A 25452-nucleotide genomic window follows, 5' to 3' on the forward strand; every position below is an offset into this window, starting at 1 on the left:
GCACATGTTAAACACATGTTGTATACATATGATCACATGCGAAAAACATGTAAAAAACATGTGAAATTCATGTGTCTCTTCTGTAAGGGTGTTCTGGCCCGCCATCTAGCGGCAAATATTTTCTTTGGCCCGATGCCAAACTTACTTGCCAACCCCTGGTATAAATGTTGCTTTGAAAACAATTGTTTGCAAAAATGTAACTCACAGTTGACAACGTTCTTCTTGCTACTTCAGCTGATGAAAAACACTAGTATTTCTATAATGCTACTGTATTTCATTCAGAAACAAAATCACTGTTAGCACTGTTATAAAAATAGCATTACATCACAGTCATAATGAGGAAACTTGTTGAAATTTTTACATTGACAATTGAAGTTCATTTGCAAAATCATTTTTACTTATTTTCATGAATCATGTTTTTTTTCAAATCCACAATAAAATAAACATGATTTATAAAAATGATTAAAAACGGACTTATCTGTTTTTGCAAATGATCTTTTGAATTATTGATGACCAAATCTTTTTTATAATAACAGCAAGATTAGTTTACCAGAAAGGGGGTGGGATTTCCTGGACGATTCTGGTTTTGTATGATTTATCAGTTGACACTGTCCCAAAAGACCACTGGTGGCAGCTAGTTGACTTCTCACAATTTGATCCAATGGCACCTGACAGCAAAGCTGAGCCGTCCACTTCAGGTCTTCATAAACCCCACCACTGCCATCACTGGGACTCAAAGTAGCAAGACCTGGAACATACGGATCTCAAAATGAGTGACGCTGAAGCTAAAACTTGTTTTAAACAAATGCCTTGTCTTCAAAAGGTGAACAAAATCTCAAATGCATTTTAACTGTCTCACAGTGAAGAAAATGCCATAGAGAAGTATTGGAAAAGTCTGTTCTATGAAGTACAAGGTTTATCTGAGTTGCCTTTCATTGAGCCGGTTGCTTTAAAGGAGACAACAAAAGCAGTTTGGCACTGGAACATCAGCAAATAATGACTTTTCTTTAATGCCTCCAAACATCTTGTTTTGATCTCGTTGAAAGAATATTACATATTTAATTTTTAAATGAAACATTTTATTTTAACTTCTTAAAATTTTCTTCATTTTTCTTTGAAAAATGCTGGGTTGTTTCAATCCATGTTTGGGTAAAATATGGATAAACCCAGCCGCTGGTTTAAATTAACCTACAAAGGCTCCATACTTGACCCAAGCATGGGTTAAAAACAACTCGGCATAGAATAATTGAAACCCAATGGTATAACCATAAATAACCAGTAATTAATTTGAAGAGTATCTTTGTAAATACAGATTTCCCAGAACTTTCCCCCATCTTCCATTAGTTGGACAAATAGCCCGCAGTCACAGCAAACCACCACACTACACCACAGTTGCTGTGGGTCAATAATGTTTAAAAGTACAATAGAGATACGGTATTTACAATCTTTTCTTTAACCCTAAGAGATCACTACAGTGGACAGCTATCAAAAAGCCATTTATTGAGCACACATAGGTTTTAATGGTACAGTTCCACACCAACCACTACAGGCGTCTATAGTACATCATCTTATACACAATATCCTAGTGACAAGCCGTTGTAAGTAAAAAAAACATGTGTAATGTGTGAAAAATAGGTGTAAAAATCTTGTTTCACACCCTAAGACCAATAATAACACATAGGATAAAATCTTTGTTTTCATAAATAATGCATGAAAGGGTTAAATTTGTCCTCGCACATTAGGTAGAAATACGACAAAGTATTTTATCTATAGCTAATCTATAAAATGACTCACATCACCATTTGAAACTTTCACTGTGTTATCCCGTAAGCCCTGTTTCATCTGCACATCTGTGAAGCCCTCGGCTGGTCATTATTGTTTACGCATCTCGTTCATGTAGAGGGTGTGAGAAGCTCGCTCCCTCTTCCCGACTTTAAATCTCCCTCTTGCTCTCCCTCTTTTCTTATCTCTCTGTACATTCATTAGCCTCCTGCTCTTTGTGCACTCAACCATGTGCCTCGCTAATGCATCTGTGAGGTGGGCAGAGGGATTGCTGACAGCTGGTGGGTGTCCAGCCCACTTTTAGGGATTTGCCACAACAGCAAATGGGAAATGGAAAACAATATAGACACTCGATTGGTCAGGTTATGACAGACTAAAGAATAAAAATATTAAAGTATCATTTTAGTAAAGTTCACATCAAGCAACGACTCACCTTGTGAGATGATACTGAAATTCACCAGAAGTGTAAGTGAGATAAACAGAGACCTGGGGGGAGAGAGAACATCTGTAAAATGGTTCAATGACTCACTATCATCTTCCACAGTGGAAATCTGTAAGTTCAAAGACTGTGACAGTACTTCGCCAGTTTACTCATATGCTGCAGGCAATCTCATTCAGATGTTTCAAATGCATTTCGGGTTTCTTTAAGAATGCTGTTGGCAAGTAAACATGATTTTTGCGTGTTATGGTGAAAACATGAGTTGCGTTTGGCATGATTCTATGGTGTTGTTTCCATGGCATTGCTATGCAGTTGCTAAGGTGATCATAGTTTCTATGAAGTTGCTGGGGTGTTGTTCTAGGGGTCGCTATGGTGTTGCTAGGTGGTTACTGAGACGGTGGTACCCATTCACTTCTATTGTATAGACACAAAACCAATGCAAGTCAATGACAAAATTTTCGGGTGAACTATCACTTTATGTCTGATGTCATGCACCACTGCTTTCGGGTCCAAACCCTCCATCAGATGTGAAATGCAAACAACAAATATGTTAATATACTGTGCTGTCCTTATTAAACCTTGTATCTTCATTTTTCATTATTTTTTGGCATAAAATATTGTTATTAATCAACATTTATGTTTGTCACCAGGTTTACAAAATCTACCCAATAAAAAGTGCTTGTCAACTTTGACACAACAGTATTTAATCATTTAAATTGTACAGTGTTTTTCCATTTCCTGAAAAATAATCAAATTTGGACATCCGAAGTTTCGGAAGGACAGCGACGATACGCTCATGCCGTTCTGTACAACTACCGAAAAACCTTGATTCTTCTAACCTATATCTGCATAACAAATTCCCAGATGGCCAGACAGCGATTAATCTTTTATGAATTATTAAAATATTGATGTCAGAGATTCCTTGCCCTAGAGACTGCAGTGTACTGTACATCTTGAGTTTATAAACGTTTACCTTAAATGTGTGATAATAGTGAATAATAGTGCTTGAAAACAAGTGAAGCTTTGGACCCGGAAATGGTATTCCTTACGTCACTTAACAAGCGGATCAGTGAAAACAATGCGTGTCTTAGCAAGAACTGCTAATGACTATTGATCAACCAGTATTGATCACCTTACAATGAAATTTCTATCGATCAGACAAATAAGGACAATACTTGTAAAGGATAAAGGGGATTAAAAAGATAATTAGAAGAAAGCGCCATCAAACTCTTTCACCAAGAACAAAAAAATGTTCAGCATGTTAACACATGACAACTGTATTTACACAAAATTACTAACCCATAAAATGAACAGCAATGTAATTTCCTCTCAATAACAATAAATTAACCACTAAGAAATGGCAAATCAATAATATGTACTGATGTAATGTACTGAAATCAAATAAAAACAATCAGAGGTACTTACATCATCTTACTTGACTTCGAGCATCATTGCACTTGTTGATGAAGAGATGAAGTAGATCAGTCTGTAATAAACAAGAGGGAAAGAGCAAAGAGAGAGGGGGGGGGGGGGAGAGCAAGAAAAGAATGACGATGGGCATACGTGTAGACTAATTTGATTTAAACTAAATACTCTCTAAAGGACTATGCTGATGAAAAACATTGACATGATTTTGCTCTCTGGATAACAGAGCTCAACCCTGACTCACTTGATGGAAAATACGACATTACAGCAAAGAAATCTTGTTTTTTTAGAGAAGGCACCGAAAGCCTCTGGCATTAAACGTATCAGACAGTAACAAGACACCAGTTTCTGACCGAATTACTCAGATTATATTTGCTTCTCTTAGGAGGCAAATCACCTTTCTTCTTTACGTCAATGACAGGCATGACTGCTTCCCTCAATTCATCTTCATATACCGGAAATTAAAACAGCATTATTCCTCAGGGCCTTGATCTATGCTGAGCAGTGTTTTATTTGCATGCCTGCATAAACTTGTTATCAGAAGCAACGCCTATGTTTATTAAGAAGAGCTATTTCCTGCTATTTATTTGTGTTTAATGTGAAATCTAAAACCTGTTTTGGTACAATGGTGTGATGTAATGACCTAGTGAGCAAAAGTCAGAATGCCATCTGCCGGTACATGAGATGCATAGAAGCATATTAAAGACAGTGCTTTGTAAATAAACCACTACAACTCCCATAATGCAATGTTTCCACACCGTCTGTTAATGCCACCTGGAGTACTGTGAACAAAAGCTGATAAACCAAACATGATATACTGTAAAGTAATCTGACAAAAAAAACAGATTCAACCTGAATATGGAGGGAGTCAGGCAAGTGGTCATTCACGCCTTTTTCCAGGAAATTAAGGCCCTTGTGATAACATGTCATATATGCATGCAGCCTCATATCACATTTCAAAACTATGGTGATGTTCAATTTTTGTGTCAATAACACCAAATGCTCACCAGGATGATTATTGACGCAGAACATATGATGTGCCAGTTCAGATCAGCTGATTTTTGAAATGGAAGTGTTGATGCTCTTGGATGTTGTTTTATGTATCATACTGATATTCTACAAATGATTATCTTGTAAATTATATGGTGCAGAATAAAGATAGTCGGTTTGACCAATATTGCCTACCAATGTTTACATTAGCTTTAAAGTTGTTCAGTATTAGGTTTAGATATGTGCAGCCTTTTGGGGGTCTTCACAGAATACCAACATCTATTAAACATAAAAAAAACTAAAAAAATATTCATAAAATAAAGTCTCATACTTACTCATTATTGCCTTGAATAGCAAAAAAATAGTTTTATCTATGGATCTATAGGCTTTGGTACACTTTCACATGTGAAATTCACACTGCAAATACAGCATATAATAAGTTGACTAACAGTCATTTAGCTCACATTTTTATACAAAGAAATTTACAGATTACAATTCCATCAGTAATATGAAGTAAACGAAATCCCATAATTGGCTGCATTCCTTTCACTTCACTTTCACTTCATTCATTATTTCTACGTTGACATCATGGAGACGGAAATCCTGACATTTGCTCCAGTTCGGAAAGAGGAAAGCAAGGAAAAATGTTGCCTCCATGACAACTTTCATGAAAACCCTAGACATGAAATTGTGCCTGTGTGTAAATACACTTTACACATAAACTGCCACGTTAAGCGTACAAATGTCGTCATCCTTACAAAAAAGTTCCTGTAGCTCAATCGGTGATGCGTTTTGTTAGTACGCAAAGGTCATATGTTCGAATCGATAAATTACCCAAGAAACACATACTGGTAAAAACGTGTACTATATAACGTTACTTCAAATGCACTTTTATGTATGTTGCTTTTAGCGACTGCATAACTTATATATACAAACAACGTTATTCTTTGCGCGCGCACGCACACACTAACAACATACTACAATAAAATAGTCCAATCGTTCAACAAAACAATATAAGAAAATGTACGAAGCACTCTTACCGGTATAACCGCTCCCTGAGATCCGCTTTAACTCGCACTCATTGAGTGAAATGTGCAGAATGTCGCACCTGTGTTCAGACTTCTGACTCTCCACAGATTTGATCCAACTATATTAAAGTTAAACGCGTTTGATCCTCCAATAACAGATGAGGATAAAGCTCCGGATCTGTAAGAAACTAAAACACTTCCTTCTGTAATGGACTGTCTGCACGTAGAAGAGGTAAGGCGCGGGGGATTTTTAATGTTTCCAGGGCTGTTGTGAGGTTTGAAGCGGCATCCTCAAGTCGAGCGCTGCTGTGCTGAGTTTTCCCACGGAGGGAGTGGCATCATCTACTGCGTCACACCAGCATCATCTTTATTGTTTCATTTTTTGGCAAGACTGCAGCGTTTGTAGTGCTCGGGCATGTCTTCCTTGAGAAAATACATGGGTTAATATGTATTTAGATGTATTCAGTGTAAGGTTAGGGTTAGAGATCTTTCGTTTTGCGGTACTGCCCATTTTAAAACGTGATTATTTTTCTATTTATATAGGTCTACTAAATTTGAAAAACTCACACAACACTAACACCCATCCCTTAAAACGCGATGTTTCTTGTAGTTTCTCTTTTGAGAAAAAGCACAGTAACCACACATTAACCATAGTTTAAACATAATATTTCTACTAGCCTGAAAGCCAAGTCGCCAATGAATAATACATTCTTAAAAAATGACTCTCAGTGGTGCAGTTTAGTAATATTACGTCATCCGCATGATCTCATCATGCTGTCATCACCTATTCTGAGTGAGTGCGAGGATACCCCACACGTGTATGGAAAGCCGAATTAGCTTAAATTGTCCCCCAGTGTTACTCGTCGAAATTGCATTTTTACTAGTAAGAATTAAATTAGAGAGCTCTATAATTTAATTTTTACTAATAACAATTACAATTACAGATCTCTATAACAAAATTTTTACTAGTAACAATCACGATTAGAGAGCTCTCAAATTTGATTTTTACTAGTAAGAATTATAATTAGAGAGCTCTACAATTCCATTTTTACTAGTAACAATTACAATAAGCGAGCTCTATAATTCAATTATTACTAGTCATATATCTCCATTGACTTCCATTCATTTTTAATTACAGAGCTCTCTAATGCATTTCTTACTAATAATAATTTTAATTATAGAGCTCTCTAATTTAATTTTAACTAGCAATAATTATGATTAGAGAGCTCTCTAAATTAATTTTTACTAGTAAGAATTCCAGTTCCAGAGCTCTCTAATTCGAATCTTACTAGTAACAATTACAATTATAGAGCTCTCTATTCTAATTGTTACTAGTAAGAATTAAATTAGAGAGCTCTTTAATTTAGTTTTTACTAGTAAAAAAACACATTAAGGATATGTGTAATTGCAGAGCTCTGTAATTGAATTGTAGAGCTCTCCAATTCAATTCTTACTAGTAATAATACAATTACAGAGCTCTCTATTGTAATTGTTACTAGTAAAAATTTAATTATAGAGCGCTGTAATTTAATTCCTACTAGTAAAAATGCAATTACGACGAGTGAAGCTGGGGAGAATTTAAGCTAATTCGGCTTTCCATACACGTTACATGATTCTCTCACACAGCATGATGTTACATGAGATCAATGTAATAACTACTGCGAATAAGCGCAATTTATCCTGATCTCTGTGCCGAGACTGTTGTGATCACACGAATAAGGTTTCATATACTTAGAGACCTGCATGTCTCTTCAGTCATGGCTCTGCTTCATTTAGTCATGTTTTTCTTGGTCCTGTAGCAGAGTCATGACAAAGCCTTTGGTTATGTGTGGAGAGAAACATATTATTGTCCTTTTGACAATAATATACGTTCTCTCCAGTGTCTNAATGTGCAGAATGTCGCACCTGTGTTCAGACTTCTGACTCTCCACAGATTTGATCCAACTATATTAAAGTCAAACGCGTTTGATCCTCCAATAACAGATGAGGATAAAGCTCCGGATCTGTAAGAAACTAAAACACTTCCTTCTGTAATGGACTGTCTGCACGTAGAAGAGGTAAGGCGCGGGGGATTTTTAATGTTTCCAGGGCTGTTGTGAGGTTTGAAGCGGCATCCTCAAGTCGAGCGCTGCTGTGCTGAGTTTTCCCACGGAGGGAGTGGCATCATCTACTGCGTCACACCAGCATCATCTTTATTGTTTCATTTTTTGGCAAGACTGCAGCGTTTGTAGTGCTCGGGCATGTCTTCCTTGAGAAAATACATGGGTTAATATGTATTTAGATGTATTCAGTGTAAGGTTAGGGTTAGAGATCTTTCGTTTTGCGGTACTGCCCATTTTAAAACGTGATTATTTTTCTATTTATATAGGTCTACTAAATTTGAAAAACTCACACAACACTAACACCCATCCCTTAAAACGCGATGTTTCTTGTAGTTTCTCTTTTGAGAAAAAGCACAGTAACCACACATTAACCATAGTTTAAACATAATATTTCTACTAGCCTGAAAGCCAAGTCGCCAATGAATAATACATTCTTAAAAAATGACTCTCAGTGGTGCAGTTTAGTAATATTACGTCATCCGCATGATCTCATCATGCTGTCATCACCTATTCTGAGTGAGTGCGAGGATACCCCACACGTGTATGGAAAGCCGAATTAGCTTAAATTGTCCCCCAGTGTTACTCGTCGAAATTGCATTTTTACTAGTAAGAATTAAATTAGAGAGCTCTATAATTTAATTTTTACTAATAACAATTACAATTACAGAGCTCTATAACAAAATTTTTACTAGTAACAATCACGATTAGAGAGCTCTCAAATTTGATTTTTACTAGTAAGAATTATAATTAGAGAGCTCTACAATTCCATTTTTACTAGTAACAATTACAATAAGCGAGCTCTATAATTCAATTATTACTAGTCATATACCTCCATTGACTTCCATTCATTTTTAATTACAGAGCTCTCTAATGCATTTCTTACTAATAAGAATTTTAATTATAGAGCTCTCTAATTTAATTTTAACTAGCAATAATTATGATTAGAGAGCTCTCTAAATTAATTTTTACTAGTAAGAATTCCAGTTCCAGAGCTCTCTAATTCGAATCTTACTAGTAACAATTACAATTATAGAGCTCTCTATTCTAATTGTTACTAGTAAGAATTAAATTAGAGAGCTCTTTAATTTAGTTTTTACTAGTAAAAAAACACATTAAGGATATGTGTAATTGCAGAGCTCTGTAATTGAATTGTAGAGCTCTCCAATTCAATTCTTACTAGTAATAATACAATTACAGAGCTCTCTATTGTAATTGTTACTAGTAAAAATTTAATTATAGAGCGCTGTAATTTAATTCCTACTAGTAAAAATGCAATTACGACGAGTGAAGCTGGGGAGAATTTAAGCTAATTCGGCTTTCCATACACGTTACATGATTCTCTCACACAGCATGATGTTACATGAGATCAATGTAATAACTACTGCGAATAAGCGCAATTTATCCTGATCTCTGTGCCGAGACTGTTGTGATCACACGAATAAGGTTTCATATACTTAGAGACCTGCATGTCTCTTCAGTCATGGCTCTGCTTCATTTAGTCATGTTTTTCTTGGTCCTGTAGCAGAGTCATGACAAAGCCTTTGGTTATGTGTGGAGAGAAACATATTATTGTCCTTTTGACAATAATATACGTTCTCTCCAGTGTCTTGTCATTGGCCCCACTCCTCTCGTTTCCTTGTTATCTTTCCCTGAGTGTTTGATTACCCACACCTGCCCTGTGTCATTATCCCTCGTTTGTCTCTTCCTATATATACCCTCATGTTTCTTTGTCTTGTTGCTGGTGGATTGTCTTATGCGTGTCTTACGCTACGTCGTGTTTGTGTATCCAGTTCGTCCCACGTCCTCTGTCTTTGCTTCCCAGGTAGTCTCTTGTCTTGTTAGTTTGATTATTTCTGTGTTCTCGTTTTTGCCCCCTTGAGGGAAGTTTTTGTTTTCCCATTTATATATATATTCTTAGTTCAGTTTTCCCCATCGTGGGTGTTTTGCTTTGTCCCTTTTTTCTTGTAAATAAGGTGTTTTGTTAACCCCTTCTTTGTCTGCCTGCATTTGGGTTCTTTCACGCCAGCCGTGACACTCTTCTATTATAGCTTTTTAATAAATATTTTTATGACAACAAAGCATTTTATTTCAAACTCGGTCTTGCCTCTTTAGACTTCCGATGAAGTTAAACTCACAAGCTGCTACAGAGAGTAGGCTACATGCAAACTATTTGCATTTGAAGCAGAATATGCTCCATCCAGATGTACACTAGCAGCACACTGTTAACACTGATGCTCAGAGGCCCAAATGTTTATCAGCCGTTTCCAGCCACAAAAACATAATATTGTTACAGCAAGTACTCACAATTGCCATTTAAATGCATAACATGAACTGTGATGCCCTTCTCATGCTGTGACCTAGACCAAAAAAACCCTCCTGTCTCATTAGCAGCTCACTGCGGGTTGAACACTGCCAGCAAGATGTAAATCAGGTGGTGTCCATGCTTATCAGAGCCAGCCTTAAATGCATTACCATAGAAACATATCAGAAAATATTTTTTAAATATTTTATAATATATAATTTTTTAAATATTTTATAATATATAATTTTTTTAATATTTTATAAAAACACAGGACATTGCAGAAGATTAACATTATAGATGTGGCAAATCAATATTTGGGGGAATTGTCCAATGATATTCAAACACACAATAAGTTAGATATTGATATTAATCTTGAGATGATGTGAAGATGTAAAACATCTATTTGGAGGTTGTGATAAATGTCATATTTTACTTTGAGTTTAGATAAATTACTATTCGTTTAGAGCAGTGCAAATAAATATTTCTTTAAACAAGTTTACAGATGTTGTCGCAGTGAATGCTGACCGCAGAACTGATCTGTTTGTGTATGTGGGCAGCCAATTGCTTGCATGACTCTCAGTGTGGTGTGGGTGTTTATTCACAGTATAGGGGTGCCGACGCTCTCCAGGGTCTGATCTTTAAGAATGAGTCCAGTCATGCATAGCATGGACTGTAGTTGAATTACTGACGCCTGGGAGGTCCTTTAGACAGCATGAATGGTGAGGCCAGGGGAACATCTTTGAGCAGACAGCAGTTGGAAGACTGCATGAGTCACAACATGGCAAAGACAATATAATAATGCATTATTACTGCGCAGTTACCGTTGCACTGAAGGATAATCACTGTTATAAATTACAACAATAAAATCAAACAAGGAAAGAAGCGTTTCATCTGTAAACATTTATTCTTCTTATAAATTCAGTTGAAATGGCAAAGCTGAAGAGATGGATGCAATGGAAGTCATTGGGGGCCAATGTTGTTTTGCTACTAACGTTCTTCAAACTATCTTCTTTCATGTTCAGCAGAATGAAAGAAATCATACAGGTTTGTAGTGACATGAGGGTGAGTAAATGAGGAAAGAATTTTTGTTTTGGGGTGAACTATCCATTTAAATTCCCTTTAGTTCCAATAGTTTGTGGATGATGTCATCTCCCACCATCATCCTGGAATGTTCAAGTTATGACATCATGCACTCACTATGTCATGTTCTCAAGGGAGCTCATGCAGGCGGATAAAATATTCACAAGCTGGCTTATCACAAATTTGTCCATTTTTTTTTGTTTTGTAAAGAAGAGGTCCATTACGCCTTAATTTGGCAGAATACCATAATTAAAGATGTTCATGTGTGACCGTGATATATGTCTGAATGTTTAACACAACATGCTGTAAACAGAGAGGCCACTGTCATAACTGTGTTCCTTCTGGAGAATTAAATTAAAACAATTGGTGGAGATTTTACAAGATTCTGAGCACAAAAGGAGATTTACAATCAACGACGCAGACAATTCTTCTTTTGCCACCCAATGTGTTTGGTCATGCAGGCACCTTTCTTTCATGGGGGCTGTTATTTTCTCAGGGGTGAGATCTATATTACGAGGGCGACTGTGATATTTATGGGTTAGATAAAGAGAAGAATAGCTGCCCTAATCAGACTGCAGGCATCATATATTCCAGCCAGTGCATGCAATGGTGGACAGGGTATGAGCTTAGACAACATCTCAGCAATATAGCATTTGCTAAGAAGAAAGCTCAAAATGTGGAACAACTATGTTACATAATATCAGGCATTGTTAAACTAAATCTTAAGAGCAGGGAGGCTAATTTGAAAACAGGACAACTTTAATAAAGAGAACATGATAAGGATCATTTTGCCAGGCTAAAGAATTTCACAGAAAATTTTGTTTTTCAGATTTTCTAATTTCAGCATTGTCTGTTACTAGATTATAAGTGTTAAAAAACATAATGCTAATGCACATATCACGCATTATCTTTGAATTAAACTCATTAAAATTGACCTCTCTTTATTCGCATGACAGTGTGCGACCTGCAAGGTCAGTCAAAAGATTTAGATGTTTAATTATTAGTATGAAACCGTTGGTACTGTAGTGTGTGTCACAGTTTGAATTAACCCACGCTGATGAGCTGACTCACACTGTGGCATCTGGCTCATCACCACACATCAACACCATTCTAAAGTGTTTCTGAATGTTTATTCATTTTGAATGTTACAGTGTGATATTAATTATGACTACATACTGTATATAACACAATGTCTTTTGCAGACTGTATCACTGGTGATTCTTTGACTTTGGGCTTCTGGCCCTACAGAAAATTTGTCCAAAAGTCTATATACTGTATATACAGTTACGAAAAAAATTAAGAGACCATTTCAGTTTTCTGAATTTACTATTTATAGTTATTTGTTTAGGTAAAATTATCATTTTTGTTTCATTCTGTGAACTATAACAATATTTTCAAATAAAAATCGTTTCTATTTGCATTTATTTGTAGAAAATGAAAACTGGAGTAACAGGTAAAAATAACAGAAAAGATACTTTTTTCAGACCCAAAACAAGTTCATATTCACTTTTAAGCAGTAATATTTGTACAAAAATATTCTTTATGTGATATATTTTATCACAGTTTTCATGTGTATTGTCATGCTGTCAGTCTTTCACATTGCTGTTGGATTTTTCCCGTGACTGTACATCACAGCAGAACTTTATAATGTGATTTTCAAAACACCTCAGATCATTTTTATGCTTCATATGATCAAAATGACAATAGTAGAAATTTCCACATCTTTTTTAATAATAAAATAGCAGCCTTTTGTTTTCCTAAGGCTAATTTTGTAGTAAGCATAAATACAAACAAAAGCATAATACTACTAAATAAACATTTCTAACACAAATCTACAGTTTGATTGAAAATGACAATAGAAAATTATTCCATTTACATGCAATATTTACCTTGTTTCAATGTTTTCTTCACACACCATATGGTTGACGTTTCACCTCAAGAATGCTCTTCACTGAATCTGTTGTCTCCATGCTCAACCTTCGACAAACAACAAAAGATAGTCATGAAAAATGATGGCACAACTGAAGGACATTCAAAATATGTTTTAAATGTCCACACAATACAAAGTGGTTTGTGAGCATTGCACTCATTTCTGAAAAGTAGAAAAAGTAAATGAAGTTTTACCGTGACCTTTATATAACAAAATTCTATAGTTTTTGTCTGAAAAAGAGGAAAACTCAGCATTTGGCCCAATTTAAGGGTTGTTTCCGATTATCTAAATTATACGAGAGAGAAGTGGTGCTGGTAACTTAATGCCTAAGGATGTAGACTGCTATGCAAAGCCTGTTAGTAATTCTTGCCGTGTTATTATCGTGTTCTCGAGCAAGGCGCTTAAAACCAGTTTGCCTCGGGGGTCTATCCTTGCAAAGGTGTTCTGAGGGCCACATTTTAAAAACAACTTCAGCCGAAAGATGACTAACCAAGTAACTCTTCACGTCTACAAGGATGCAAATTACAGAAAATTATTTTCTCCCCTAAAATCATACAAGACCGCCTTTTACGCTGTGTCTGAAAGGTCTATATGATAGTTTTCCACACATTTTGTTGCTGTGTCTGTGCCAGGTTAAATATGAATGAGTCTCTTTTTGCAGATCGAGACAGTAAACTACTGACTGACCAAGAGCAGCTCCGACCACAGTCCACTGGAAATAAAAAAAATAAATGGTGAATGCTGCTGAAAATGTATACCTATGACATGGCATTGGTGGTATTGCATGCGTAACTCCCTGAAGATACAAGAAAACAAAATGCATGTCAACAGATCAATAAGTGAATCTGGTTTGAGGGCCACAGGAGACAGAATAAGTAATGCCATCTTCTGAACAAAAGGAAATGTCCTCCAGCCTAAAGGTTAATAAGACTGTTTACGTCACAATACACAAACGGCTGAAGTCTTATTGCTCTTCGTTAAATGGTGCAGTTGTCACACAAGCTTTTAATGTGAACATACATTTTCACTCTGCAACTAGAGCTGATAAATCCAAAAACAGAGCTGCTCCTAGAGCGTATGTTTATGTAATAATTTTGTGCTGATCTTACGTTTCAAGGAGTTCCAGTTAATCTTGCGTATATTTCGAATTTATTACGTGTGAGTAGAAACGGATCCAATCTGCACAACATTAAAAGGTTTAACTTCAGGCAGCATAAAATCATACAGTCTGGCTTGTAAAATCACAACACGAGGTTTGAAGATGCTTTCCTGACCGTTGTGTGCCAGATGGCTGACTTCAGTCAGGGATATGTCCATTTCCCAGAAGTGAGCAAATCTGAGAGCGCTATATGCCAAAAGCGAAGAAAAACAATTCAGAGTAAGTCATAATGAGAAAGTGCTGATGTGGTGACGTTGTCGCTAAAAACCAAAGTGCACAAGGCAAATGACAATTCCATTCTCTGCAACACTTTAAAATGAGTTGTATATGTTTTTAAAATATGTATTTGCTAACATTAGAAAAAGCATAAGCTAAATAACAATGAGCAGAAAGTTTTAAAATCTGTAACGGACAGATAACAGGGGTAGACAGGTGATGGGATTAACTAATAATGTCCAGACGATGGGAATCAGGTGTGACGAGTGAAAAGGATTATGGGTGCTGTAGTCCGGTGGTGAATGAGGGCAGACAGTGGGCCGTGACAAAATCTTTGTTAATGTTAACAATTTCGATACTATCGATATCGATGAATTGTTTATATTAGTTCACTGTGCATTAACTAATGAACATTCTGTCATCATTTCCTCACCCTTTTGTCATTTTAAACCTGTACGACTTTCTTTCTTCCACGGAACACAAAAGAAGACATTTTGAGGAAAAGTTGGTAAACGAAAAGCACTGGCTCTCATTCACTTCTATTGTATGAACACAAAACCAATGCAAGTGAATGGGGTCCAGTTAAGAACATTCTTCAAAATATGTACATTTGTGTTCTGCGGAAGAAAGAAATTCAAACAGGTTTAAAATGAAAAGAGGGGGAGTAAATGACGACAGAATTTGTATTTTGGGGTGAATTGTCACTTTAACAGAGAAAACTTGATTTTAAAATTACATTAGTAAATGGTGAAATTAACATGAACTGATTCACAAATGCTGTAAAAGTATTGTGTTTGTGTGTGTGCGTGCGTGTGTGTGTGTGTGTAAATACAAAACATGCAAAGTCAGCTGGTTTACCAGGAAGAGCAGTATTCCCATTTGACCCTAACATGAACCTACTGGCCCTCCAATTTCTAAATCCTCTGACTAACATGCACATTCACAATACCTCACACACTGCGTCAGTCTGCATTATTGTGATTTCTTTGAGGCCTCCAGACGTACAAACAAACAGCTCTGAATCACCAAATCCTCTTTTACCCACAGCCAAACAGCATGATGGTTAGTAATCAACAATATAATGGCAACAAGAAGTTGCCTCAAAGATGTTGACTTCGGTCTTTGGAGAAGTGACAACAACCTATGAGGCAAAAAATCCAGAGTACTTAGGGTACATTAAACATCAAAGAAAGCTTTTATTATATTACAAAATACAACCAATGTGTAGCAGCTTATTAGGGTTGTGAATTGCAGAAAACAAACACATTCAAAATATGTCAAGAGTCACAATTCACAAGTCACAAGACACAACATGTCTACCGTAACTACTTTTTGTTTGGCGTTTATTTTACACCCCACATGAGGGTTAATTTAATTTAAGTTAATAAAACATACATTTTTATTTTTGGTACTGCATTATTTCGTCTTTTCGCCTCAATATATGACTGCGCAAACATACAAGATTTGTCACATTTTAAGAAAAGATAAACAATGACCTTTATACAGGGCTAAGTGAGCAAATGGCTTCTCATTTTCTGAATTAGAGTCTGGTTTTGTCTGGGTGAACTGATTATAAACAGACACGATTTTTTCATGATAGAGACCTGAGCAGATTGCATTGCATCATGTCCTTCTTTTAAACTGCCCCAGATGTTTCAGCAGAGGTACAACAAACAGTATAATACTGACATAGTTATAGTATTTAGTGCATAAATCCTACAGTACATAAAAACAAGACGTTTGACTTTCTTTCTCTCTTTCTCTTTCATTTACTAGTTTGCTCAGTAGAATGTATTGTAATGGTAATGTACCGTTAATTATTGAATTTTAGGCCATAATCAGTATTTAAAGGGGTCATATGGCACAAACACGTGTTTTTCTGTGTCTTTGGTGTGTTGCCCAGTCATGTATTAGACACGTAAAATTGCACAAATTAAAGTGTCGGACCAAAAGATGCATTCTATCTAAAAGCGAATGCTCACCCAGACCTGCTTGAAACGCCTCGTGTAACCACACCCCCACAAATCTACGTCACTTCATGGTATGATTTGACTAAGACCGCCCAAATGTATATGCAAGTCAGTACTGTCAGTACAATTGCTTTGGAACCTGATGTTCCAAATATGGTAAGAGGCGTTACATTTCCGTCACACGCTTGCAGTATTCGACCAATCACTACGCACTGGTTAACTGGCCAATCATAGCACACCTCGCTTTTCAGAGCGATGAGCTTTGTTAAAAAGCCACGCATTTCAGAGAGGCGGGGCAAAGAGGAGATACAAACATGCACGGTATGTGGAAAATACAGCGTTTTTGAACCTTAAATCGTGTATACACATTGCATTACATCTAAAACAAACAATAATATTCGTTTTAGCCGTGTCATATGACTCCTTTAACAACTAATCATTGGCCAGTGATATTTTGACTATTGAGCTTAGATTTACTAAATCTGTACTCAAAACATTTTCTCATCAAATTATCACTGGGATGGTACCCTTTCAAAAAGTACACTTTTGCCCCTAAAGAGTGCATATTAGTACCTCAAAGGTACATATTAAGACCATTTAAAAGGGTACCATCCCAGTGAAAGCTTTTTTACCTTTTCTCTGACAGTGCATGCATTTCTTTTTCCTCAAAGTCATTTCAGGAGAAGCGGGTGAGACTAAGTTGATGCTAAATTAATCACAACTGTGTAGTTCATTAAATCTTGTGATCTAAAGAACAACCTTCTAAGCAAAGCAATATTTAAACGCAGCCAATCATCTAGTGTCATTTCATTAGCACGTAGAGAAAATAATCTAATTTTGCAGGTTATGAATTAAATGCTTGGATATCATTAAAGCATCATTACCTTGTTGGATTCACTCACATTATGTGTCACATTATGGAATCCTACATTATGCATAACAAGGGAATGCACATATGCACTATTCAATGTCATTTACATTTATAGACTTATATGAGCGCCACTCATCCGACAGACAGGGATATGCAGGGCATTCATGTACAGCACTCTGTTTTTCTGAATGAACCTGCATGGGTAATAGAGGCAAATTACTAAATAAATAAATAACTGTTGGATGGTCCCTCAGTGGGTGTGAGGAGCGAGTGGGCAATAACTCACAGAATGAGCCTGACAGGACCCCATATATTTTACAGCTATGCGTATGAGTGGAGCTCTATAAACACTCAAGTGCAAGATCTTATGACATTAACAACCAAACAAATCTTAAAAAGTAATGCAACTGCATTAGTATGATGTACTTTATCTCTGAGGGGGCCCTGACAAAAGCTCTGCCTCCACCTGGCCTGACAGCTTGGCCCTAATGGTACATTATAATATAGCTATATACTGGATTGTACTGTCATTTTGAATGGAAGGAGAGTACGTTGCACTGATTCACTAATGCTAATTTGTCATTAGAATAAGCAGCATGCATGTTCCTGGAACTGCTGAACAAACATCGGACGACCAAATCATCTCTACGTCCAGCACTAACACCCGTTACCCCGTCCACGGCCTTTGTGCTTAAGTCATTAGAGTTAATGCACCAAGATCACCAAGCAGAAATAATCATATGAACCGTTCTCATCTGTAACAAGCTGGAAACTGTAACTCATTTCAATCGGGGAAAGTCGGGATGGTGAGCAACATCCTCACAAACTACTTGTGAGAAGACAACACAATGTGCTTTTACTCGCTTCTTAATTGGGTTTTATTCTGAACAGTGCGCTTTGAACTAGATCAACCGGTGAAAAGAAGCCTTCTGGTCTGTCTCTCTCTTTCTTTCTGTTCTTGAACAACAAAAACCTCAGCTCAGTTTTATACAGAATTAGTTATGACTTATAATATGATTTATAATATTATGATTTTATAATATAATATGATGAAGTATTATCATATTATGATTGTAATATGATGAAGTGTTAGGGCTGTCATCTGGTAAGATGTTTTGAAAACCAGTGCCAGTGATACAGATGATTCTTTCTGCTGGATGTAACAAAATGTTTCAATATATTTGGATTGCACTCATAGTAGATACAGTAAACACTCAAAACAAATCTACAAGGATGAAATAATCAATTTATGAACTTCTTTGTGCAACAAAGACATTTTTGCCAAAAGGCAAATGATTGTAGTAATTTCCGTTTTAATAACATTATTTAATAAAGCTAATGCTAAATGACATCCAGCATCATAGGAGCTGAACGTTGGAGCCTTGTGGCTGTGAGGGAAACACTCATCATATGAGTTAGAAAGCAAGAGCAAGAACCCACTGACCACATGACATAACCTGCTCTCTATATGCTTCAGTTTGGATCAATTAATCTTTTTTATTGACTCAGACAAAGCATCAAGGAATATACACAGACAGAGCAACTATATCCACACATAGGATCTGTTAGTCATAGGAAAACTAAAAGAAATCCAGAAATGAATTTACCGTCTGGACATCACATAAAATTCAACAGCTGTGCCCTTTAACACTGCATAGTGCTTTTCATTTGATTCCTATTTGTAAATGCTTAAATGGTAAAGCTTAATAATTCAACATATGCACTGATAATGTATTAATGTAGAAATAATAACTAACTGAATTAAGAAAAACAAACAGATTTCCCTAAAAGTTGAGAAACTCACCTGAAGAGTTTATATGTGACCTGTGCAGTCAAGAAGTGAAAACGCAGTCAGTGTGCGAGAAAGAGAGCTTAGTTTTGTTGCAGTGAATTTACAGGCCCCATCTCTCCTTCCCAGCTGGTCTCCAGGCAAACATGTAGTTATTCTGAGAAGGAGGGCCAGAAATACACACCAATCGACTATGTGTGTGTGTGTGTGCGTGTGTGTGTGTGTGTTATTTAAACAGAGCCTTTGTTAATTTTACCAGGAAACAAACACTAGGTAAGTGGTCTTTTACTAGAGGCTCCCTATGTCTTGCACTATGTGTTTGAAACTGACCACAATGTCTGTTGATCAGATGTTACCTACATTGTGGGCAGCAAATGTGCCCAAAGGGATAATCAAATTTGAAATCTCCTTATCAACGGTCCTCTTAAAGGAACAGTTCACCCAAAAAAATTAAAATTCTGTCTTCATTTACGCAACCTCAAGATGTTCCAAATCTGTATACATTTCTTAGTCCTGATGAACACAGAGATATTTGGAAGAATGCTTGTAACCAAACAGTTCTTGGCCACCATTGACTACCATAGGAAAACTGCTTTATACATTTATTTGTGCTGTTGAACACAAAAGAAGATTTTTTTGAAAAATGTAGGAAAGCAAACAGTTCTGGGTTACTTTTGACTATTTTGTCATTTTTTCTACTATGGTAGTCAATGGTGGCCAAGAACTGTTTGGTTTCAAGCATTCTTCCAAATATCTTTCTTTGTGTTCATCAGAACAAGGAATTTATACAAATTTGAAACAACTCGAGGGTGAGTAAATGATGACAGAATTTTCATTTTGGGGTGAACTGTCCCTTTAAAAGAGAACTCAACTAAGAAAGGTCTAGGGGTATGGAATCTTTAGCTGAGTATAAAAGCAACAGAAGCCAATGGAAAGCCCCCCCATATAAAAAACAAATGGTATGTGTTTGTGTGCATATTCAGAATGCTTGCTTAGGTCAACCTGATACTGTAGCTGAAGACAGATCTGCTTCCGTTGGATGACTCTGCATCATACTGTACACCAGAGACACAATAGACTTCAAAGCACCTGATGGAAAATGTTAAAATACATATCAGTTATCAATTATTTCATATTTTATTTCACATTGACAAAAACAAACAGGACTGAAACAGGGATCACACATAATCAAAATCAATGTATCATATAGTAACAAAATAAATAACGTGACAACTTCCATAAAACACAGATTATTAGAGCAAAACATTTGCAACATATCAATGACTTGCAAGATCCCACATTTCGATTCACTGTGCACCCCTGGTGATCTTTAAATATCAATGCTTTCTATTCTTGATGCACAGAATAAAAGTCACGGCCAGCGCTACTGTGTAAAATCCGCACACCTGTTCTGGCTCAGATGAGTTATTTCCCATAAACTTCACCCAAACTATTTATTATTTCTACTATTATAACTAGTTTCCACAACAACAGCTGCAATGTCTATACTGAATGCCGGTAGGAAAGGATCTATTTTTAGTTGTCCTGGAACAGATTGTAAAGAGTTTTGAATATCAGTTTCATTCATAAACCGTATTGAAATAATTTGTAGATAGTCGACACGACATATTAGATGACAGTGCAGTGCAACATGATATACTGTAACTGTAATATATTGACGATTATGCTGTTTTTAAAGTGCATATTAATTATTTGACACAACATAAAAATATAAATTATTTAAAACGTAGAAAAACTGAGCAACCAGACATCTAAAAATATACACTTTCCCTCATAAGTTGTAACATAAATCTTGTTCTTGATTCTAGGGGTGGAGAACTGGCACTAATATAATATTATGAAACTAAAATAGTGTTGTTTGTCTCTATGTTCTGCGATGGGCATCTTCAATACAGACTGACCAAATTTTAGTGCTCGCAATGCTGTATGTATAACCCTGTGCTGAACGTGTCCTCAAAACGTTTGTCCTGACGATTTCCTGGACAACAGCCGAGTTAAAAAAAAATGTCCTTGGCCCTTGAGAAAGTTTAGAGAAATGTTTCTTCTTACCAAACCTGTGAAATGAATTCAAAGCATTAAAATTCTGCGTTAGATATAAGGGAACATCACAGTGTCAGCTATGTTGATTGATTTGAAGAAACTATAGCGCTTGTGATCGACCATTTTTGTCATTATGGGCTCTGACTTCTCAAGAACCTCAGAATGACTAAGACCCCAAATCACAATTTAAGGTACTCGTCATTTCCATATGACTCAGTGGGATTGGGTAAAAATCCTCATATGATGTGCACATAATGAACTGATAGTTCTGTGTGGATAGTAGTTATGATTCAAACCCAAAACTCTAGCTTATGAATAATTCTCTTTGATTAATCTACATATCCATTCACAAAGGAACATATCCAGGAAAAATATTCAGTGGCTTCAGCTTTACAAGGTTATTGCATGTCTTGCTCTTTATGAAATGCATTGAATGTAATTAATGCTAAGTACATTTCTACTGGTATGTTTATCTTGTATTGTTTTCTGGGCTGGCTGTGACTACATTTAGGCAAATGAAGGCACTCTTTCTGCCATCAATTTATAATACAAAGTGTTTTCTACCCAGAAGAGAGAGGAAAGTGTCTAAGCTAGTGGGAGGTCTGACTGACAACAAAACAATAACATTGCCACAAATTCATTACTAATATCTTTTAAACAGAAATGACACAATTCACAGTTGAACACATATTTTGTTCATGTAATGTATAATGTTTGTATTATATACAAATATTAAAAGGGATATTTCACTCAAAAATCAACATCAACAAACCTGTATGACTTTCTTCTGCAGAACACAAAAGAAGATATTTTGAAGAATGTTGGTGAACAAATAACACGAGACACCATTGATTTCCATTGTATGAACACAAAAGCACTGAGACATTTCTCAAAAATCATCTTTTGTGTTCCAGAAGAAGAGTGTTCCACAGAAGAAAGAGTAATATCCGGGGTTTAAACTATAAATAATAAATGACAACATGATTTCTATCCCTTTAACCTTATTTCTTCAATACAAGAAGCTGTATAAAAAAGAAAGTTATACCAAATGATAAATATGTGGCTCATAAAGTGAACTGACCTGACTCATCTCTGGCCTTGTTAAAACTTCATCCACACACTATATTGACGTGGAAGACACTGCCATTCAAATCAAGAGGACAGAATAAAAGCTTGTCAGCTTAATCATGCAGGTGATGCAAGAGTACAGGTGCATGGTGATAAAAGTGATTTGCCATATTGAAAAATTGGGGAAATATTGAAACACAAGATCCACAGTGTGGTGTGTTCATAGTGACTGTCTAACAAAGCCTTCTGAGAGAAATGTTGGATTTGGTTATTAAAGAGGAGAATGATTTGTCCTTCTGCTTTCACAATTGGGCAGAATTTGAGTACATTAGTGATATTAAAGAATCTGAATAGATTTGTGAATCTTTTCTCTCATTTTCTGAATGTCTTTTGAAATAAACATCTTACAGTCCTTTTTTACTTTTTTTTAATGAAAACTGAGATCAATGGAATTGCAATGTGCTGCATGTGCAGGAAGAACGATTTTCCTCTCCATGACATGTCTGGAAAATCCTGAGTCTGAGGAGATGTTTGACCTAGAAAATTGTGGAATATCTGGAAACTATCTAAAAAAAGTCAAGAATTCTGTCTTACAATATTGAAGACTGGCATTACCGTTTCCGCTATATTCATTTTGTCATGGTGGGGACTACCGTGATGCACTCAAATTCATAATTTGTCCGGCCATTGTTGCCAAGTTTGCAACTCTTTCACTAGATTTAGTGTCTTTTCCGACCCCTTTAGCAGCTTTTGTTCAGAAGATGCGTATAACGACAAACCTATCCTCTTTTTGGATAATCCGTTGCTTTCATTCAGTAAGTAAGATGTTGTCAGTACTGCCCGGCTAGCGCGAGGTCTCGCTTTTTATGAATTTATTTACCATCTTGAACACTTTACATTGCTCATAAAATGTTCCTGTAACTCAGTTTTGTTAGTAGTGCAAAGGTCAGGAATTTGATTCTCAGGGAACACATGTTGATAAAATCTACAACGCAATAAGATTATTAACGCAACAATGTAACAGCGAGTGTCTTTTGGCTTCAAACAGCTTTATTTATAGTTCATACATACCAAGTTTGGGCTTCAGAAACGCAGTGACTTGACGTAATGTGCAAACAACCCACGAACGATGTCATCAGATAACCTGTCAAAATATTAAACTCACAAAAGTAAATATGTTAATACAACACAAAACAATACAATAAAAAGCTGAAAATTAAATGAACATTTCTTAATTAAAGTTATTATGCTAAACAGCTTCAGTGAGCAGCAGCTGCACAGAGCGTTCTCACCCTTTGGAAGCATCATCAGTGCCAAGGTATGATGCTTATTGTTTTATTGTGATTAGTCAATAACAATTAAAGTGAAAGACTTCAACGAGTGCTTCTCTCTGTTCAGTTGATGATGGAGGCCGGACGCAGCAGAGGGTTTGGATTTGTCAGCTTCTTCACCCTTGAAGATGCGACTACCGCTGCGTCGGTCATGAACGGGCGTATGGTTGCCGGCAGGGCGTTGCGGGTCACTCTGTCTCACCACAATGAGCAGAAGACCCAGCCTGAGAAGCAGGACAGCAGCAGTGAATCACTTCCTGCTGGACAGTTTACGTCTGCTGTTCCTCAAGTGAGATGAGCCACTATTACAGGTTACTTGAGATTGAAATCCAATAACAATTCATGTAATTAGCTGAACTTCAGTTTATGCATTTGACAGGTTCAAAAGCGCCTCGACGTTCACCCTGAAAACCTGCTGGCGCTCCAGCCCATCAGTCGTCAGGCAGCAGCGTGCATCCTCGCTCAGAGTCAGTAGCCTCTTTATAGCTTTCTCATTCTGTAAATGATGCTTCATCAGCCCTTCATATTCACATTATTATTCACTCCGAAGTATTTATAGAGGATGTACTGTACATCTTTACCTGTCTACAGGTGAGAGTCTCCGCCCACTGATGCCTGGCTGTCGTCCTGTTGGATGCTGTTCATACTCAGCCTCCGTGCCTGCTGGTTCATCAGGTCATTCTGTACTACTGGGTCAGTGCTCATGCTTCCAGTGTTGCCAGATTGGGTGGACAATTTCCAGCCCAAAGGCTCAATAAAACCCGCCCACTCCAACAAAAACCAGCCCAAATTTTAACTGCCAAAATAATGTGATAGAAATGTATTGCAATGTTAATCAACGATGATAATGACTATTTTATCTCCTTAAAACGAAGTATGAAAAAATATAATTAAACCTGGAAAACAGATCAAACAGATCAAATATAGCATTAAAGAGAGTTAGAAAATATTGGAGCCGCCCAATCTGGGAACACTGCTCTCGGGTCTCATCGTGTGTGCCAGACACTAGATGGAAAGCCTACTACCTTTAGCCAAAAAGGCGTAATGGCTAATGCTAACGCCCTGGCTTCAGCGGCACTCAGGAAAGAAGTCCAGACGCTAGTTTTTTTAATTGATATCGATGTGTTTTGTTAGCCGTTTTGGTTTCTCCAATTTGAAGTATTACAGACCCTCTGGAGAAGCAGCACATTCAGTTCACCATACGGCGGCCGGCTTGTGATAACAAAACAGCGTTTCCAAAACCTCTGTTATTAGTAGAACTTCGGATAGTTTCCACATATTCATCTATTCAAGCTATGAAAACTGTATCTCTGTATTCATCCTTTGTGTCTTCTTAAGATGTAATTGTATTACCTTTTTTTGTTAACCCTGGCAAGTCTGTTTATTTATTTTTATTTTATTTTTATTTTTATTTTTTATTGTGGTTAATTATAAGTGTAATACTTGAAAATTAAAAAAAACTGTCAGTGTTACAGTATATCGACTGTTTGGATATATAAGCACTAACACAGTTCATCTGTAAATAAGCACATGTTTACAAAGACTAGGTAGAGTACTTAAGACCTGAATTGGATGTGGCATTTTAGGCATTTTGGCAGACGGTTTAAATGACAGCAAGCGACTTACATTGCATTATACAAAACATGAGGGAAACAAACATACGAAATGTGCAGTACTGGGGTCCTCCAGGACTGGTTTGGGAGTGTGTGAAAGAGAAGATCATTATTTTGTACAATTTTGAGAGAAAATGCTTGGTTTTTGTTATTTAAGTCACTTTTCAAAAGTTGCTAGAAGTTGCCAAAAAAAAGCTAAATTTGTTGCTAGGTGCTTTTTGAAAATAAAGTTGTGCAGGCAGTTTGAAATGTTGCTAAATCTAGCAGCTAAATTGCGAAATTGGCAACACTGAACT

The 25452-nt window shown here is 36.5% G+C and overlaps 2 protein-coding genes across 2 annotated transcripts in view; one reads left to right on the plus strand and one right to left on the minus strand.

The window, feature by feature from the left end:
- Positions 1-5977, minus strand: part of lepr (leptin receptor) — a 30048-nt gene extending 24071 nt beyond the window's left edge. The window contains exons 1-4 of the mRNA XM_057337615.1: positions 5677-5977; positions 3647-3707; positions 2216-2268; positions 551-748 (exon numbers count right to left, since the gene is read on the minus strand). Of these exons, the coding sequence (XP_057193598.1) occupies positions 551-748; positions 2216-2268; positions 3647-3651 (256 nt within the window). The 5' untranslated portion in view covers positions 3652-3707; positions 5677-5977. The remainder of the gene's footprint in view (positions 1-550; positions 749-2215; positions 2269-3646; positions 3708-5676) is intronic.
- A 17395-nt stretch (positions 5978-23372) lies between these two features.
- LOC130557199 (polyadenylate-binding protein 1A-like) lies at positions 23373-24303 on the plus strand. Its single transcript, XM_057338810.1, has 3 exons — positions 23373-23832; positions 23923-24010; positions 24135-24303. Exons 1-3 carry the CDS (start codon positions 23614-23616, stop codon positions 24299-24301), a joined length of 474 nt encoding a protein of 157 aa, XP_057194793.1. The 5' UTR covers positions 23373-23613; the 3' UTR covers positions 24302-24303.
- Positions 24304-25452: the final 1149 nt, after the last annotated feature.

Source organism: Triplophysa rosa, linkage group LG7 (genome assembly GCF_024868665.1).
Source record: "Triplophysa rosa linkage group LG7, Trosa_1v2, whole genome shotgun sequence".
NCBI classification, from domain to species: Eukaryota; Metazoa; Chordata; class Actinopteri; order Cypriniformes; family Nemacheilidae; genus Triplophysa; species Triplophysa rosa.